The sequence below is a fragment of the Parasteatoda tepidariorum genome, chromosome 9, assembly GCF_043381705.1.
Source record: "Parasteatoda tepidariorum isolate YZ-2023 chromosome 9, CAS_Ptep_4.0, whole genome shotgun sequence".
NCBI lineage: Eukaryota > Metazoa > Arthropoda > Arachnida > Araneae > Theridiidae > Parasteatoda > Parasteatoda tepidariorum.
This window is the reverse complement of record NC_092212.1, coordinates 13,714,955-13,728,934: the sequence shown is the minus strand read 5'-3', so window position 1 is coordinate 13,728,934 and position 13,980 is coordinate 13,714,955. Positions and strand designations below refer to the sequence as shown.

Genomic DNA, 13,980 nt, shown 5'->3' with positions numbered 1-13,980 from the left:
TTTCAATTTTGAGCTAAGTATAGCCTCATTGATTGATTTCAGAAGATTTTTATTTTTTACTTTTGGCAATGTTAAAATTATTTGTTCGTGATGTTTGTTATCAAACTTGATTTCTTATCAAAATTTATATTTTCCGTCATAATATGTAAATTGTGTGAGGTGTTGCAAAATTTAACAGTTCCATTTATAACTATTTGAAGTGAGTCTGCATGATCTTATTTTTATTGCTATGCAACAAACATTGAGGTTGTTTCTCGTCAACAGTCTTAATGATCATCTTTATTAAATAAATCTGTTAATTAACTTAATTGCATTTCGAAATTCCGAGTGACTGATTTGTTTATTACTGGATAATAAAAAGTTTTCCTTATTCCTTAATATTCAAATCATTTTTGTAAATCAGCAAGTAAGAAAGATCATAAATCCATAAAAAAAAATTCTGAAAACTTAGTTGGAATTTAATTTTTTATTCTGTTCGATTATTTAACAAATCATTCTATTTAATCATTAACACTAATTAAATTTTAATTACCTATATTGTAGCTTTTTGAGTGACATTTATTTAAAAATATAATGCGAACAGAGTTGTTTAATCAGGAAGAGTTGTTTAGACAGAGTTGTTTAATCAGGTGCAAATTTACTGTCACATTGCAATTTTTCTTTATTTCTCCGTCAGTTGCATACAGGAGTGTTTGGAAAACATTGATTTTTTTTTTAATTTAAATTTATTGCAAATTTATTATCGCGTTTTGATTTTCCATTATTCTTCAGAGGATGGTATTTGGAAAGAGATAAAATATAGATGTTTTTAGTATTTAAATTGATTATCATCTTACAATTTTCTGTTATTTTTTAGTGAGTGAGGCTTGAGTCAGCAGGGGTGTTTGGACAGTGATAAAATATATATTTTTTTACTACTTAAATTTTTTTGCAAATTTATTATCATGTTGCAATACTCCTTTATTTTTCTGACTGTTTTGTCCACAGTTGTTTAGATACTTGGCACATACTTTTTTATAAGCTCCTGAAAAGAGAAACTTACTCGTTAAAGGAGGAAAATGGGCAATTTCTTTAATAAAAAAAAATTTTTTTTTACTACATTGCAAAAAGAACCTTATTTCAAAATCCATTTTAAATTTTATTCTATGTAATGTGAGTGAAAATTATTCTATATTATCCTATATCATTTCTTACAAAATATTCTCAAGTTTTTTTTTTTCTTTTTTCAAATATAAAGATTATTTAGGTAATATTTGCTTACCTGTTTGCCTCAACAAAAATAGCCAATGCACCAAAGGGTTTTTTAACTTACAAAAATGTTGCTGCCTTAAAAAAAAAATTTTTTTTTACATGATTATTTGGTTGGGAGTAGCTGTGTATTACACCTTTCTAGTTGGCCATTTTCTGTAATGCTTATTTTAGTTTCTTGCTTACTATTGCTCGAAGTTACAAAAACTTGTCTATTATTGTTGCTGGTATTGATGCAGAGATTTTCCCATTACTTAATTTTCAATAATTTAAAGCACCAAACTCGTTTGAGAATCATATTTTATTTTTTGTGAATTTTTTTACTTTAGCAAACTAATAATACTTTAATAACTGATGATTTAACTAACTGAAAGGTTTAGTATACCTTATCTTCAAGTGAATATTGCTCTTGATTAAATGCATGCAGTCTCCCTCACCCCCTCTTTGCACACCATTGTATCCAGTAAATATAAATGAATATTTTCTGAGTAGATTATACAACCAAAGGCAATATATGTAACCTCAAAGTCGGTGGATTTTTATGAAACTTTGTGATTGTGTTCTGTACACTGTGATGTAGATTAATTATAAACTGTATTGTATTATATATTAATAAGTAGGATGAAATACAGCATCTTATAGTTTTTGCAAAAATGCGTAAAAAGTACTGAATTACATTTTTAAGAAACATATATACTTAAACATTTTAACTATAAAACGTTTTTTTTTAATGTGTTTAAAATTAAGTTATGTGTTTAAATATATGGTTACATGTTATATTTTAAATAATTAAAATAGTTTTAAAAATTATTAAGGAAGAAAATGAAATGTTAATCAAAAGTTTGAACTGCATCCATAAACTGCTTAAGATTTTCTACCTTAAAATCATTTTAAACCCATTATACCACCAAAATGAGATAAATAAAAATGCTAAAAGTAATTCAATGAAATTGGCGAGATTTGGTTTCCTCAAAAAGCTAGAGCAAATGAAAGTTATCCCATTTAAAACTGTCAAAGTTGATCATTCAGCAGCTTATACTGTTTTTAAATAATAATATGAAAATGTTTTTTCAAGTTAAATTAAAACCAAATGTTCCATTTTCTCCTAGATCCAGTATTTTTTTCAGCTAACCAAGATGTTTCAAAGCATAATTGATGGGTTAAGGAGGATTTCAGAAACAAACATTGACCCTAATCGAGTTATTGAAGTCCATACTGATGACTATATATGCAGTGACGTCATTTCACGGCATGATTGCTTGATATTGTATCGAACACAAGAGAATGGAACTCCAAAGCTTGATATCGTTATGCAAATGGACATAAATCATACATTTAATAAAGCCTTTAGGTGATCTATTTTTATTCCATTTTTTATAAAAACTTTGTTTTTTTAAAATATGTATTCCTAGAGATGTGAGAGTACTCTTCTTAAAGACTGAAGATATTCTGAGAATATTCGTTCTCTTTATAGTTAAAGCAAAATTATGAAAAAAGCACATTTGTTTAGGAATTATATTTCATTCCTTCTTCTCAACATATAAAAAATAAAATTTTATGCTGATCATAAAATAGATCATTGATAGTTTAAAATTTTTTTTTTAAAGATTTTTTTAAAAATGTGATTTTAACAAATTTAACTAAAAAAGTGCAATTGATTTTTTTTGTTTTGTTTGTTTCTCCAAAACAAAAGCATTTTAAATTTATAAATGTAATTTTAATTTTCAAAAATCAATATCAAACTGTAGCAGAGAAATTAAAACTTAGTCGAATAAAAACTGATAAAACAAAGTAAAGTTTTTTTTTTTTGCGAGCAGTCTTTGGATAAACGAATGAAACCAACGATGACGTTTAAGTTCCCAAGATACGACGAAATACGCAAAACGTCAAATTAACCTTAAGGAATCCAAACTAGTATCACTCATCTGATCAAACTATTGGAACCATATTTCCCAGATTGTTACTTACCCCTATACTTCAAGCGTCAGAATCTGGTGGAAAAAAACAGTATGTTTATTCAGAGAAAGTATGTTTTTATGAATTTTAGTAATTTAATTTTGTCTTCACTTATTAATTAGGATATTGGGGGTCACCCACTTCATCAATTAAGATTAAGTCCTTAGACGTGAAGATGTGAGCATTCAATCATAAGTTATTCCGGGTGATCGATTACTCATTTTGCACACTTTACATGAGAGCTACTCTTGTCAAAAAAAAAAGTTTTTTTTTTGTCAGTCCTTTTAATTTTCCATAATTGTAATGTGAAATAAAAAACTTCGAGTTTTTACTTATTTCTTGTAATTTTCTATGATATTAAATTATTATATTTTATTGCTTTTGTACTATAACCCTTTGTGTTATCGTTTACAAAAAAGACTTAATTGACATTCTTTATTGTGGAAATCTGATTGTTTCACGCTAGATTAGGAGTGCACAACCTTTTTGAGTGAAGGGCCACTTGCACAGCAGGCTGGCTAACGAAGGGCCGCAGATCTATTTAGACATGTTAATGACAAATGTAATAATGTTTATTTAAACATTAGCGTTCCATTTTTTTTTAATCAATAAACTTAGTAATATCAATAACTTAGTAGTGTTCCACTATTAGAATTCATTCAAAAATAAAAAAAAACTTATAATTTTTTTTTTACAAAAAAAAAACATGCAATTTTTATCATATGAACAATAGATTTATCAAAATAATTAAACATTGAAGAAAAGAAATGTTTTTTTTCTTTTATCATATCGTGCAATACGAAAATTCATTTTAGAATTAAATTCTAATAAATAAAAAAAAAACTGCAATCCCCACAGAATGAAAGTAGGAAAAAGTTTAGTCATAATTAAGTAATATAAATTTAAATTAAATATTTTAATGGAAGAAAATTTATAGGTTTTAAACAAAAGCCNAAAATTAGACTGTGATAGTTCAAAATAAAATTCAATGCTTATTTTGTAATGTGCTTTATTATTTTATTTTATTAATTATTAGATTTTTTTTTTATATCGTTAACAGTTTCCTTTTTTTTATTGAAAAAGATCACTTAAGCAGCAAAAAATTGAAATCTAAACTACAAACAGTGAGCAGTTCAAAAATTCACGTTTTCCATCATTTTATGAATTTCTTAAGTTGCAATAACATTGCATTTAAATTAGGGAGGGATGTAACGAGTATTTGGCCCTTCTGTGAAAAATTCAGTTGGTTGAATGATCAGTCAAATATTCGGCAGAATATTTTTCAGAAATGTATTTTTCCAAGTTTTTTGAATTTTTATAGATATTACTTTTTTTTTTTAAAAATTATAATCAGAAAAGTCAATTTTGTCATTTTTTCAATACTTTGAGAATTGAGTTCATTTTCACTCTTTCCCTGTACTGTAATATAAATAACCAGTAACATACAAAAGTTTGATTTTCAGTATTAAAGTTTTGTTTCAGGAACTAAGAAAAATTTGTTTTTTTCTGCTTTTCTTTTTTAAGGCATTTTTATTATGACTCAGCATTTTTTTTAAAAATAAAGTTACTAATAAAATTTATTTTATAGCAATTTTTTTTCTGCTAAAATTATGGCAATGAGAAAAATTTAAATTGAGATTTTCGGCATATGATTTTCATTTAAAAAATTACGAACGCTTTTTTTCTATCTTTTTATTTTCTTTAAATAAAAAAAACCTTTTTTTAGACGTTTTCATTATAACATAGTAATTTTTAATAGCATTTCTTTCTTAATTCTTTTTTCTTGACTTTTCTGGTAATTGAAAAACTGAGATGTTCAGCTTTAAAATTTTTTTCAAAAATTAAGATTGATTTTTATGTTTTTGTTTCGCTTTTCGACATTTTCAAAAACGTTCTTGATTGGCCTTATTTTTTAGAGTTAATTTATGTATACGTTTTTCCAGGAAATATTATTCTGAGCATTGAAATTTTAGTTTCAGTGTTGCTATGCTGCTAAAAGATTTTGCTATTTGGCCCCAAGTGATTTTTGATCAAATCACAATTCATTACCACATTCGACCAAATCATATTCGTTGTGGAAATAAAAACGGAGGAAAAATAACTAGGATTTAAGATAAAACTGTACCGAAATACCGTATCAAAAAGGGATTATTTAATTGCGCGATTAACAATCACGTGTCGTAATAACATCATAGTTAAATAACGGGATCGTCAAAATCATGTGGAAAAGAATAGAAATAAAAAATATATTTATGCTGAACTCAGCACGAATAAAGCGTTTCAAATGCATGATTTAAAATTTGTATGTCGTAATAAAACAATTGGAATTTTTTATAATACGTGGGAACGCATAGTAATAACTGCCGAAAAAAATTTTGAAAAAAAAGAAAGAATTGCAAAAAAAAGATAAAAAATCACTTAGATTTAAGATGAAATCGTCACAAATAAAGTGCAGAGAAAGTGATTATTTAAATTTGCGATCTGAAACTCGCGTCGTAATAAAAATTTGGGATTTTCGAAATAACGTAGAAAAGCGGAAATAACTGTTTAAAAAAATCATTTATATGTACGATAAAATCGGCTTAAAGAAAGAGCGTTAAACGTACATTTACCAAAGAATCTGTTAAAATTTATTGTGTCAAAATGTGATGACTTAAAAATTCGATTAAAAATTGCCATTTTTTAAAATTTTTTTTATTGCGTTTATAAGCTCTCGCGGGCCGCACTTTAGTAGTCGAAGGGCCACAGGTTGTGCACCCCTACTCAGGGTGTAAATGATTTTAATCAAATGATTAAAATCATTGATTAAAATCATGATTTAAATCAAATGATTTTTTTAAAAAAATCACTGATTTTAATCAAATTAGATATTTATAGAGATCAATTATCTAATTAGACAGATAATTGTAGTTTATCAAATGTTGTCAACATCTGGAAAAATTTAAAGGAAACTCTGAAAGATTCTAATAATAATTGCTGCAAAATTTTTTTTACTAAACGATATGAACAAGCGTTAACACCAGCTCATTTCCTAGCTTACCTCTTGGATCCTAATTCTGAAGTACAATGTTTAACACTAAATGAAAAAGATCAAGCTGTAAACTTTGTTAAAGAAAAGTATGGAAAAACCTCCTTATTAAGTATTTTGCTAACATTCATTGTACGCTCTCCTCCGTTTAATGGAACTTTGTTTGATAAAGAATCTCTAGAATCTTTAAACATCTTGGAATGGTGGAAATCAATTGCGCTTCTAAAGAACTGTGTAGGTCAAAAAGAGTTTGATGCAATACAGTTGTTATGTACTGCAAAAGGAACAACTGCAGGGATAGAGAGGATGTTTTCCACTTTTGGACTTGTACATACTAAACTACGGAATCAATTGAGTGTAGAAAAGGCAGCTAAATTAGTCCTTATGTTTAAATCTTTAAATAAAACTAATTAAATGATTGTTTAAATAATTTGATATTGTAGATGTAGAATTAATAATTATCACATATTGTTTGATAAACAATTTCTTTCTTGATTTGTAGTTTGAAATCACTTTGTTATTGTTTTCACCTTTTGCTTTTAAATTAAGAAATATTTTGTTGATAATGGTTAGTAATGTTTATTTCCAATGTATACTATAAGTAACAATAGTAATACAATACAACTTTAAATCTATGGTACACAAAATTGATTATATTCCATAGAATTGAAATTATAAAAAAATCATGATTAAAATCAAAAAAATCGGATTAAAATCAAAAAAATTCGATTTTTTTGATTTTTTAAAAAAAATCATGATTTTTATACACCCTGCCTACTCTATGCTTACAAAATCTTGCATCACTTATTTTTTACGACATAGCACTACAAAAACTGAATTGTTTCAACATGTTTCATCACTGCAAAATACTATAGTGAAAGTGGGGGTTAATGGGATAATGGTCTACTTTTTATGAAAATATTATTTTTAAGAAAATATACAACATATAAATAGCAATACCAAAGCTGTTATCTTTAACAAGAAGTCTGCTATCTGCTGATGGTTGAAAGAGTGCGTGGAGAAAGTTTGTTTTCAACTTTAAAAAGTAAATTCGAATTATTTTACTTCGAAGACATTTCCAATTTTATATCGCCTGATATATTCAAGAGGCTAAAACAAATACTCCATTTTATAATTGGTTAAATTGAATTTGAATAAATATGTTTGACTTGTGTTTAGAAAAATATGAAATATCAGCGTATGGGGACAAATGGGACCATTAGAATGTGGTCTCATGGGACATCAAGATCTATAATGTATGGGATTAAATTAATGATATGCATGTTTTATTTAAAAGATTACAATTTTAATAGAGAGCTTTACAAAAGCAAAAAAAAAAATAGCGCGATCAAACAAAATTAGTTAGATGTTTTCTTAGCATAACAATACCTTCTTAATCGATTAATTAACAAAATGAATTAAGCTTATGTTTTACAAGAACATTTGATGCTAATTGTTAAAAAAATATAACAACTTTAAACTACTGAATACATAATATATAAATGAATTAAATTATAAAATTTTTTCACAGAACAGTAGAAACCAGAAAATTGGCAATTCAGTTGGCTTTCAGCAAGATCAAAAGTTCCGCAGAATTACTCTGATGGTAAAGCAGATCACTATTAAATCTATCATTATATGTAACGCTTTAATAAATTCAATGTTGATAATTTTTATTTAAATCTTAAAATACAACCTTAAACTGGAAAGTATGTTCAATTCTAATGACAGATATTTTACATTTATACAGAAGTCGCCAAATGTCATTAAAAAAAAATAGAAGAATGAAAAAATTTAGTTTTATCTTGAGCCCCTCCATTTGTTTGTGCATGCTGCAAGAACAATTTTTTGATTGATGGATTTCCAATTATCTGATCTAGTTATCCCGACTTAACTTGGGTATGTATGTATTGCAAATATTTATTATCTCGAATAAACTTGAGCACAGAAGAAATCGTAAATATGTTTTGTTTTATCAAGTTTTTATTCGGCCGGAAGCAAAACAAAAAATTATAATAATCTGATAAGATTGGAAGTTTGTCAATTTTCGTTTGGGAGTTTTGCTATTTGTGGGACTGCAGACATGTCTTGTACAATTGTATATACGATGGTCGATGAAGTTACATAGAAAAAAAAGAGTAAAAAAATGGCGTTTGCGAGCGAAAGTAATGCAGATGATTTTTCAGATTATGAAGGTGAACACACACAAAGACTAATATTTAACTTTTTTCATTTGCAGTACTTTCACTACAGCATATTTTGTTTCTTTTCTCGCATTGAAAAATGATTAACGCGAGAAGTTCGCGCACTCTATTAATAAATTTTAAAATGCGCGAGTCCTTCGAATTTTGGAAAAAATTTCGTCTTCCGCAAATTTGAATAAAATCCGCCATTTTGAAAAAGACATGAAAACAGCTACGACAAGTGCTGAGAAAAAAAAAATGAGTCCTTTATAATAAGTTGTTTAAAGTTAGCTCCATTTTTAGCTGTAAATGAATTATTGAACTCCCTCACCGACAATTTACAGCAATTTGTAAAAGTTGAAGTCTGTGAAAACTATGCTGGAAGACCCAACAAAAAGTATGAACATGGAAAAAACTTCAACGAACTTCACTATACTATAACAGAAATAATAGAAAAGCCTATACTGGCAGATGTAGAGGATACGAAAGTGCGTGCACAATGCTACAAGCTTAATTAGTGATTCCGAATAGTTCAGCACCTGTCATTTAGCACCCAAAACCGAATTAAAAAAAATATTGTAACAGATTTGAATGATGAGCATTTGAGCAACCTAATGAGAATAGCTGATGAAAAAGTAGATATAGAACATTTTCCATATGATGATGCAATAAAAATATTCAATGGTTCAGAAATGAGAAGATAGTAAAAATGTATTATAATTAAAAAAATATTTTTTTTCCCAAGTCTATTCGTTTTTTTTTTTTTTTTAATTTTTAGAAATCTCACTTAACTTTTTGAAATCTTACCCTGTTTTTGAGAAAGAGCGAGAAATTCTCTCCCATTTTTTTCTGTAAAGAAAACACTGATTTGCCTGAGATAATTCGCGATAGTAAACTGATGGTAAATTAAATACTTTTTACACATAAAAAAAAAAAGTTCAATTTTAACTTAGAACTTGTGTATTATGTTTGTTTTAGTTCCTTATATTTATTAAAGAAATAAAAAAATGTGATGATTTCTTGAATTTTTTTTCACAAAAAAATTGGTAAGGAAATAAATTAGAATTAAAAAATTTTTTTTAAAAAAGTTTTTTTAAAACAAAATTTTTTCAAGGCATTGGAAAATAAAATTTAAATTGTAATATAAATGTTTCAGCTAACAATCATTCAGAAAACTACTCAATCATCAGTTTCAATCTTTCAAACATTAACAAGAAATAACTGATACACATTATGCTTATGAAACACTGTATTCTGAAATAAAATATCTAAAAAAATTGCAGTAAATAAAAAAGAATTTTAAAATAACTGCTGAAACTCTACTTTGTTGTAGCTCTAGGTTTAGAGTACCCTACCCTAAGGAACTAATGGAGCAAATATAATTGCATGTAAATGTCATTATATTTAAAAAATAACAAATGTTATATCTTTTAGTTAATTTTTTAAAAGCCAAAATTTTTAATTTTTTAAAAGCTACCTTTCTTAAAAGCCAGAAATGTGTAAGTTTAATTTTTAAACATCTAATTTTATAAATATTGTCCTAATGGCCTTCACTTTCCCCTAATCAAATTAAATATTAGGTATAATAAAAAATAATAATACATGTTTAAAACATTATAATTTTTGTGGAAAATTTTTTTAGGGATGGAGAAAATTTTTCACAAATTGGTTAACATGTTCATATATAATATGCATACCTGTATATGCCTTAAATGCAGTGATATTTGAACTATCTCACTTAACCACTTCCTTTACCAATTATTAAAAAAAAAAAAATTAAAAAATCAACATATTTTTTCATTTTATTAATTCCTTCAGTAGGGTACAAGGAACTAAAACAAAACATAATGTTTTAAGTTGAAATTTGAATTTTGTTATGCGTAAGAAACCTTAAATTTAAAATCAGTATACTATCCAGAGTTATCTCGGGCAAATAAAAAAAGTTAAATATTAGTCTTTGTATGATAGATCTTAAAACAAGGGACAACACAAAGTGATACTTTTCAAATGTCAGTGAAGGACTACGCCATTTTTTAAAAACTGTTATTGCTATGTAAATTCAGCAACCATCGTACATACAATCGCATAAAACAGTGTGCAGTCCCACACCAAAACTTCTAAATAAAACTTGGCAAACTTCCAATCACAGCAGATTATGTTCTTTGCTTCCGACCGAGTGAAAACATGATAAAACAAAATGTACTGACCAATTCTGCTAAGCCCGAGTTTCCTCGGGATGACAAATATTTGCAATATATTATACCAGGGGCCTGTCCAGACATTTTGAGAAAAATTATATTTTTGTAAAATTGCGAAAAAATTACTCGTAATTTGAGAATATAAAATAAGCGTTAAGTCACATTCTTTCAACCAGGGTCCTGTTTTGTGAAAATAGGGTCCTGTTATTGCAAAAAACCTTTTCATGGAGTTCTTAAATTGTAAATGGATACAAGATTATACTCAATACTGTAAAATTATAATAAAAAAGAACAAAATTTTCAAAAATGAACAGCTATTGCTGCTACTAAATTAGAGATGCAACATACAAATATTTGTTATTTAGCCTATACCGTACAACACAGAATATTCATTTCAGACGAATAATGGAAACAAAATCACTCACATTTTCAATAATTTCAATTGACATATTTTAAAAAGCACAACTTAGTTATGTATCACTTCTACTGTGTTACACATTAAGTAGGTAAACTTAAACAATTCTTAAATTTATAATAGTTTTTTTTAAAAATTTATATAAGTTAATTTTCATTTACACAATATTTATCAATAATATATTGCTCAATTATTTATTTACAAAAAACTATAATTTAATATCAATAAGAATGTACACACGATGTTTGTAGAAGTGGAGATATTCTCTTAGAATACTACATTTGGTATTTATAAATTTTTATTGACTTTGAAGAGGTTAAGGTACATAACATAAATGAAATGAGATCAAACTTAGCCTTAGAATTAAAGCAGAAAAACATCATTAACAAAATATTAGAGTAATATACGTCGATTGCCAGTAGATTTGAAAATATCTATTGATAACTGAACACTCAGCATCAGTCCATTTACAATAATACACAAATGTCTTTTGTGAAGGGTCCGATTTAAAGATAAATTATTTTGTGAAGGGTACCCAAATTTCTTCTAAACAGACCCGAGTTAACTCGGGATAATCAGGGAGGCGGTTAATTTCTCTTTTATTCAGGAGTCACTTTGATAATTTTTATATTTTAATAAATAAAATTTTAGAAAATATATAAGGCGAGGCAAATATATTTACAAACAGAGGTGTAAAACACACTAACTTGGAGAAGTACTGCTTCAGGATTTACTATAAGTCCATACATCATTTGGCCAATTTTATGCAGTTCATTAGAAGTGTTATAAATTTTCCCTAGTATATATGATAAAAGTCTCTTCGAAGTACAATGGGACATATCTGTTTTAATATCTAAAGCATTGAAAAGTGATAACAAATCTATCTTTCTTGAGGAATCACGACAACTTTCAATTATCATCAGCAGAGCTTCATTAACTCTACATGATTCATCAGATTTAGCTTTCTTACACACTATCATGTCTTTTTCAATTATTTCCCAACTATGCGCTAACTTTTTCAAAATAACACGATCTGAGTTTAACTTCCCACTATATACGTTTTTGTTGTTTATAACTTTAAAATATTCAAATTTACTAATTCCAATTAAAGAAATTTTTCCATGAAAAAAATGAGGGCATAGATTACTACCATAACAAGCTGGACAAAGATTTAAATTCGTAAATTTGTCGTCAGTAACATCCACACAAACATTAAACAAAATTTTAAAAATTATTATTAAACAAATAGCCAGAAATACATAGCAGAGAATCCTCATCCGCCTCATTCTTAAGAACTTTGGGTGGATGAGAATATTTCGTTTTTACATTACTTTACCTATTTGAAATCATTTTGTTTGAAACATTAATTTTCAGGCTATATTGTTTGGATTTCAATTCGGTTAATAGCGCCCGGCCATTTTGTTTGTATGACGTGAGCAGTTATGCTTTAAAGACTCAAAACACTGCAGTTCCATTAAAAATAATAAATGATGATGAAAGATATGTAACAAATCGGCTGAAGGACAAACAAGAGCCGCATGTTCTTTAACTTTAGTTGAAAACAGCATGAAAAATTTACACGATTGTTTGTTTTGAGAGTAGATCCCTTTTCAGTTATTTAGTATAAATCTTTATTTGTGCTTATAGCTTACATAGATATAAGCTATGCATGATACTTTAGCACCTTCACCAATAGCCCGTTGGGAAGCTCCTGCGCCACGTAAATGAACTACAAAAAAATCTGTTGCTTGACTGAATGACCTTTTAATCAGAAAGATACTTTATTCACGTTTTACAAAAGCTACACAATGGGCAATGGATGGTGTTTTCAGTTGAAATGTAATCAATAACAATCTGGAGCTGTATGCCTTCTCTAGTTCCGGCTAGAAAGTTTGCAGCTGCTTACTACACGTTGTTCTGCGAAGCAATATTTTCAAGCGGATCATTTACTTTTCAATAAAAGAAATAAATTACATAATTTCTGAGCTCAAATCTGCCGTATTTCATAAGATATTAATGTTATTATGTAATTCTGGTGAGTTTGAAGTGAAAACTTGTTTTAGTTATTTAGAGATATATCGTTAAAAAAGGTGACATGGTTGCTAGATTTTGAATAACTCGCTTTTTTGGCAGTCTTGATATGGCCTCTTTCTATAAGTTTATTTCTGTTTGTTCTTGTTGCAAGCTGTGCACCATCTTACGTTAGTGTTAACACTTTTAGCATTGTAAGCACAAGTATTGTTAGCATTGTAAACACAAGTAATAAGTAATCAAATACATTGTTTGCAAGAATTTTGTAGCGATTCCCTTCTAGAAAATCTATTTTTAGATCAAACCCCCAAATTGTGCCTCTTCAGCCTACCTGAGAGACCAGGATTAAGGATTTTTTATATTCATTCCAGAGAGTATCCCGGCAGCCAGCAGTCGCACAAAACTTTTTACGTTTCAATAAATTTATGTTAAGTTTTAGAATCGTCATCCTTGCTCTATTCACACACTGGAGTCCTCATAATATAATTAATAATTCGAGGAAATTAATCTACACTTTGAAACCTCTAAATTGGTGACCGGACTATAAATAAAACAAATCTTCTGATCCAGAACAATGGGTGACGCTGCCGCCTTAGTCATCCCTCCCTTCATCCGAGCTGACCCAGCCCTTTGGTTCTTCATGCTAGAATCGACGTTTGCTTTAGCATCTCCAAAGGCAATAACAGAAGCAAAAACAAAATACAATTACGATGCAACCAGATATCACTGATCCCTACATGGATTTGAAATCTAAAATTATCAAACGCTGTGGAGAATCTAAAACAGAAGAAATCCGACGTCTACTTGCTGGAGAAAATCTTGGGGATAGGAAACCTACTGAGCTCTCGCGGGACATGAAACGCAGAGCGGAAAATCACAAAATTGAAGGCGAACCCCTTATGAAAATTTAAGGTATATTTA

At 27.9% G+C, this 13,980-nt stretch overlaps 1 protein-coding gene across 2 annotated transcripts in view; it reads left to right on the top strand.

Annotated features, from left to right (window-relative positions):
• The first annotated feature begins 50 nt into the window (after positions 1–50).
• The window catches only part of LOC107444441 (calcium-independent phospholipase A2 VIA), a 47,155-nt gene continuing 33,225 nt past the window's right edge, over positions 51–13,980 (top strand). The window contains exons 1-2 of one of the 2 annotated variants that reach the window (XM_071185984.1): positions 51–199; positions 2,358–2,599. In XM_071185984.1, coding sequence (XP_071042085.1) covers positions 2,385–2,599 — 215 coding nt within the window. In that variant the 5' untranslated portion in view covers positions 51–199; positions 2,358–2,384. Of the gene's footprint in view, positions 200–231; positions 407–2,357; positions 2,600–13,980 lie in introns of those variants that run through there. The other variant, XM_071185985.1, reaches the window with a different exon arrangement.